Here is a 5,273-nt window from a genome sequence, read left to right as displayed (position 1 = left end):
GTGTCTGCCTCATCTGCATCCAGCTGAGGAACATTTTCAGAAGTTTCGTGACAGAGATGCTCAGTTTCTCTGTTTGGAAAATTGTTACAAACCACACTGGTTGGATCAATACTTGTAAAGCAAGAGTCAGGGAAACCATGAGAAGACTGGAAAGGAAGATTCCAAATGGTGTCATCATCATGATCACTTGAGCTAGGGTGCTGCACCTTGCCAATGTTGGGATTTCTTATGTCTTCTGGACTTGAACGACAGTAATGAGATTTTCCTGGACATAGAGTATGGCAGAAAGAGGAGAAGCCTGCTAAGAATAAAGGACTAAGTTTTAGTTAGCAATAATTTAAATTCTTTAACATCATCAGAACCTGTGTGATACAGCAGCAACCAACATACACATACAGTATACAGGGGATACATTTTATTACTTGTATCATCATCACTCACTGCTTTATTTATCAGTATCACAAACCTGTTCGCTTGTGTCACTGTCAAATGCATGCCCATGCTCCAGTTGATCTGTGGTTGAATCATCCACATCACTATGGGCTCCCTGGCTAGTCAACTGTAGATCTGCTCCCTCAGAGATGTTGACAGATGAATCCTTAGATAAGGAATCTACAGTACATTGATCCACTTCAGGTGATTCTTCATCTGTTGAAGGTGCTTGTTCTCGTGTGCAAATGTAAAATCGAAGCAACTTCAGTTTAGTTTGTTCATAAAGGTGGCCAACAGTGTCATCCATGGGAAGCTGGTGTCTTTTAAAATCACAGATATGAAAGGTAAAGTCTTCCACTCGACCTTTTGTTGAAAGTCCATTTGAAAAAAAAAGCTCCCTTCTCATCTGCAAAATCTGAGCAATATTTGTTGTTTTCTCAACTGTTGCATGTCTTGTTCCACCACCTTTTCTGGTTCTCACTTGTTGGTAGTCATTATTGCTGAAATGAAGCCATCCAATTTCAATCTTCCTTGAAGTGCTTTCTCCTGCATTATTTCTATGTCTTGCCATCCCTTCGCCTTGTTTTTTGAACACACATGATGTACCACACATGGCTCCCTTTGCCTTTGATTTCATTTTGCGTGTTCCTATTTTATCTCGCAGTTTCTGTAAAAGAGTGTGTTTGTCAGTACTGCACTTTGCTTGTTGACAGAAGGACAGGACAGCAACCCGGTCACCATATGAAGAGATATATCTGGCCATTTGTTCATCAGTCATGATGGATAGCACTGCCTTATCAACCTGCACATGAAAAAAAAAAAAATTAAACAAGAATATAAAAATAAACACAAATATCCAAAGTCAGAATGTTCTCAGTGTTTCACCTCCTGTGACCATATAAAAGAGCATTACATGAAGACTACACTGAGAAATCTGAAAGAAGACTGGCTTACTTTATCACAAAGTCCATTACATCTGTTCATATTCTCATCAACTTTGGTTTGCTGTCTTTTTAATTATGATACTTAAGTTACGTGGAGTTTTCAGTTTGATGCTAAATGAACACCATAGAAATCGGCAGTATATTAGAGTTATCCCATTTTTTTTAATGGGATAGAACAGCGATGAACGACAATGACAGCTAACGTTAACGACGAGTAACTTTACGCTAACGTTAGCTCCAAGTAATCTAGAAACTTTAGTCTAGTTATCTAAAACTATAAAACGTGCAAGCTATGCAAATACTAAAGTTGTTTAATGAATTTTCAACCCACCTTGTCTCTTTGCATGCGTATAATGTCATCCTGAGGGACCGCTCTCGACCTGAGGAATTGCAACACATCCTCCTCCATGACTCACCTATTCAAACTGGGATGTTATATTAAACCGAAGCACGGACAAAAGTTTTGCGAGATCTCGAGATCTCGCAAAACAGTTTTGCGAAATCTCGAGATCCCGAGAAACAGGTTTGCGAGATCTCGAGATCCCGAGAAACAGTTTTGCGAGATCTCGAGAAAATTTTGCGAGATCTCGAGATAGTTTTGCGAGATCTCGAGATAGTTTTGCGAGATCTCGAGATAGTTTTGCGAGATCTCGAGATAGTTTTGCGAGATCTCGAGATCCCGAGAAACAGTTTTGCGAGATCTCGAGAAAATTTTGCGAGATCTCGAGAAAGTTTTGCGAGATCTCGAGATAGTTGTCGGAAATTTTTTTTCCTCCCATGTCCCCTCCGGGGCTCCGTATAAACTAGTGATGCTCAGCCCATCTTTGTTCGTAAAGGTCTCGGCCTTTCCTGGATGCCACTTTTGTACCAAATCATGATGCAGTCACCTGTTGACATCAGCTGTTTCAAATGGAATCATCATTACATTGTTTTACCTCATTACTGGCCCTGAAATGCAACTGGCCCAAATTCTTTTGGAATATGTCGCAGGCATCAGAATTGAAGTGAATGTTTATTTAGAACAAAGAATAAAATTGATGAGGTGTCACATCAAATAATGTGCTGCTGCATTGTTTTCAATGTGATACAGGACACACATGATTTACACATCACTATTTTCAGATTTAATTTTGACTTTACATACTGACCCAACCTTTTCTAATTTGAGGTTATACGGTATGTGTAGTGAGTTTTGAAAAGGGTTTAGGCTTAGCAGAGTTGGAAATAAAAAGTTTTTTGTATGCTGCTAGAGTCATAAAGAAGATTACCATATAAATTAGAGCAGCAATTCAAAGCACGAAGCACCAAAATCCCTGCTGTCACAAATTAATCAGCTGAACGACCGACCGGACGCACACAGACTGTGCTCTACTCTCTCTTTCTCAAAGACCCAGAGGAAATCACTCACTCTCTCTCTGTGTGTTTCTCAGTTTCTCTCACTCTCTCTTATCCCTCTGTAGTTGGGTTTTTGTAATTGGTCTCTCCTTCTTTTCCTGTCTCTCTCCTGTCCTCTTTGCCTTTCTCTGTCTCCTTTTTTCTTTCTGTTTCTCTTTTTTCACTTCGTCTGGCTCTGTCCTACTCTCTAGTGAGCATTTTAAATCAGGATCACAGTGGGAAGTCAAGCTGCCTGCCTTGCAAGCTACAGATTCAGCTACACACAGAAATACACACATACAGTACATGTAGGATTTTGCATGTACAGTTGGGTCCACAGCGTAAAAAGTCACAAAAAAAGGTTATCCCCCACTGTTCTTCAGTCTCTCCCTGTTTTTCATTTAATGGTTGAATAAATGCTATATATTTTTTCTGTTCCCTGATCACCATAGATACTAACTGGGAGCTTCAGCATTGCCCTGCATTCAACATAAACATGACAATAAAAATGTTATCCTATTTTCCATGATCATTAATCCCACAACTGTTTACTTCTCACACCTACTAAACAGCATGTAAAAGTCAAAGAAGTAGTTTCATAGCACTGAATAATTGGTCTTGCTGTTGACCTTTCAGTGACATATCCACAATGTCCTTTTAAAATTCAGTGGAATGCAAGAAGATCCTCATATCAAAGCTTCACAAGCAGGGGTTAATTTATGCCAGAACGAACCAGATCGAGATCCGGCACCTCTCAAACTGTTAACAGCACCTATTTTGATTGACCCAGTACCTAATTAACATATGAAAGGAATTGAGTATATGAATAATATATAAAAAAATCCAAAGACTAATGACTTTTTCTACAGCCTGCCTCTTACAGCAGCATATTAGGCTAAAATTGGAATAATTAAATATAATGCAGTGATTTTGCAGTGATTTTCCTGTCCTGCTCATTTTGTGTTTGTTCGTGCAGAATAGCTTCACCTTGATATCCTACATCCGGAAAGAACTTTTGGATATTGGTCTACACCAGGGTTTCCCAAAGTTTTCAGCCAGAGACCCACAAAATATTGTTGCAAAAGACCCACGACCCACTCACCCCACATGCAACATGCTGCACACGGAACAACGCACAGACGCGCAAATTGATTGATCAAGCAGGTATAACAACAAACCGATCACTACCTAACAACCAAATGTTCATTTTAGTAATAAAGGGGTTTAATACAATATTTAAATGAATATCAGTGTAAAAACAAATGTAAGAAGTGAACACAATATGTAAGAGCAGGACAAAACACGAACATAATGTGATATGTGTGTGTAACCCGGGCCTAGCACACTGTGACCTACGTGTACAAATACCCGACTAGGTATCTTTTTCTAGGAGGAGCGGTGGGGGAATATATCACAGATCACAGAGTTAATTTGAACCACACATATAACCGGCATTTATTTTCCCTCTCAGTCAATTAACAATGAACTGATTACCTTTATATCACTCACAACATTATGAAAACAACGAACTGTTAGGTTATTTTTTAGTTAGATAGATATTCAGAGATTTGTTGTCTAGGACTGTTAGTGCAGCCAGGATGTCTTCCTCAGGCTGTTAAATGCAAGGTTAGTTAAAATCAGAGAAAGGCGGCAGTCAGGGACGAATGTTATTATGACGGTAAAAGTAACCATAATATTTGTCTTAATGTGTAATGTTATGTCAAATTGTTTTAGATACACACCACGAAAACAACAGCCACACACATTATTTTCTTCATGTTTGGTCTACTGCTCTGCTCAGCTGCCAAGCTGGCATATCAGGTGACGTCACGGTTCGACAGCCCAGAAAGGATTAATATTGTATAGCAATGCTTGGTTCGGGGTCTTGCTGCTTCCGGGCTGCTCGGGCAGCCTGGGGGTTGGAAGAGCTCTGGACTTGAAGTGTGAATTCTTGCCTGTGACTTTTTGAATAAACCAGCACGGATATATTTTTTATATACTCAAGTGGTCTGAGTCGTCCCTCTGAGTTCCTGGTTTGAAAGAACCGGATGAGGCTTTATAAGTGTTTTCAGCCTTTAAGTGGTGCCGTTTGACCCGGGGACCAGATGAGCTCTGCAGGACGACCGGTCCATTTCCTGAATAATGTCCCAGACCGACAGTGGTAATCCTGTGGCAGGCTGAGCTGAGCTGGAGATCTGGTATGAGTTGAATATTTCCCTGATCAGAGAGTGCCCTTCTGGGTTTAGTCAGAGCGGTGAGCACTGCCACACATTAACTGGCCGGCCACAAGATGAGGTGAGCGGGACCTTTTTTACACATAAACTCCGCACATAGGAGATTTCTAAATAAAAGTTAATGTGTGGACTGCGCACTCTCGACGTTCCAAATGGGATCCAAAAAAACAGTAAGGGTAAGAAAAACACAAGTCTCATTATCTGTGTTTGAAATGCTGGGCTGGTCTGTTCATTTTCTCACATGTAGAGATAATTGAAATACATACTCATTTTTAAGAATGAATGAATG

The 5,273-nt window shown here is 40.1% G+C and overlaps 2 protein-coding genes across 9 annotated transcripts in view; one reads left to right on the top strand and one right to left on the bottom strand.

Annotated features, from left to right (window-relative positions):
- ctnnd2b (catenin (cadherin-associated protein), delta 2b) overlaps window positions 1-5,273 on the top strand; it is a 231,061-nt gene that overhangs the window by 157,394 nt on the left and 68,394 nt on the right. The gene's annotated exons all lie outside the window — the stretch shown is intronic.
- On the bottom strand, window positions 152-1,819 carry LOC109962628 (uncharacterized). The gene is made up of 2 exons (XM_020604515.1): window positions 1,708-1,819; window positions 152-1,234 (listed from the first exon to the last, which is right to left on the bottom strand). Exons 1-2 carry the CDS (start codon window positions 1,783-1,785, stop codon window positions 446-448), a joined length of 867 nt encoding a protein of 288 aa, XP_020460171.1. The 5' UTR covers window positions 1,786-1,819; the 3' UTR covers window positions 152-445.

Source organism: Monopterus albus, unplaced genomic scaffold (assembly GCF_001952655.1).
Source record: "Monopterus albus unplaced genomic scaffold, M_albus_1.0 scaffold66.1, whole genome shotgun sequence".
Lineage (NCBI taxonomy): Eukaryota > Metazoa > Chordata > Actinopteri > Synbranchiformes > Synbranchidae > Monopterus > Monopterus albus.
Note: the sequence above shows the minus strand (reverse complement) of the source record. Positions and strands in the feature narration are given on the sequence as shown.

Bases quoted from the DNA above. Each gene is read 5' to 3' on its own strand.
- LOC109962628 (XM_020604515.1), bottom strand. From the start codon at position 1,785: ATGGAGGAGGATGTGTTGCAATTCCTCAGGTCGAGAGCGGTCCCTCAG. The intron at 1,235-1,707 runs GTGGGTTGAAAA...TTTCATGTGCAG, and splicing joins TACGCATGCAAAGAGACAAG to GTTGATAAGGCAGTGCTATC.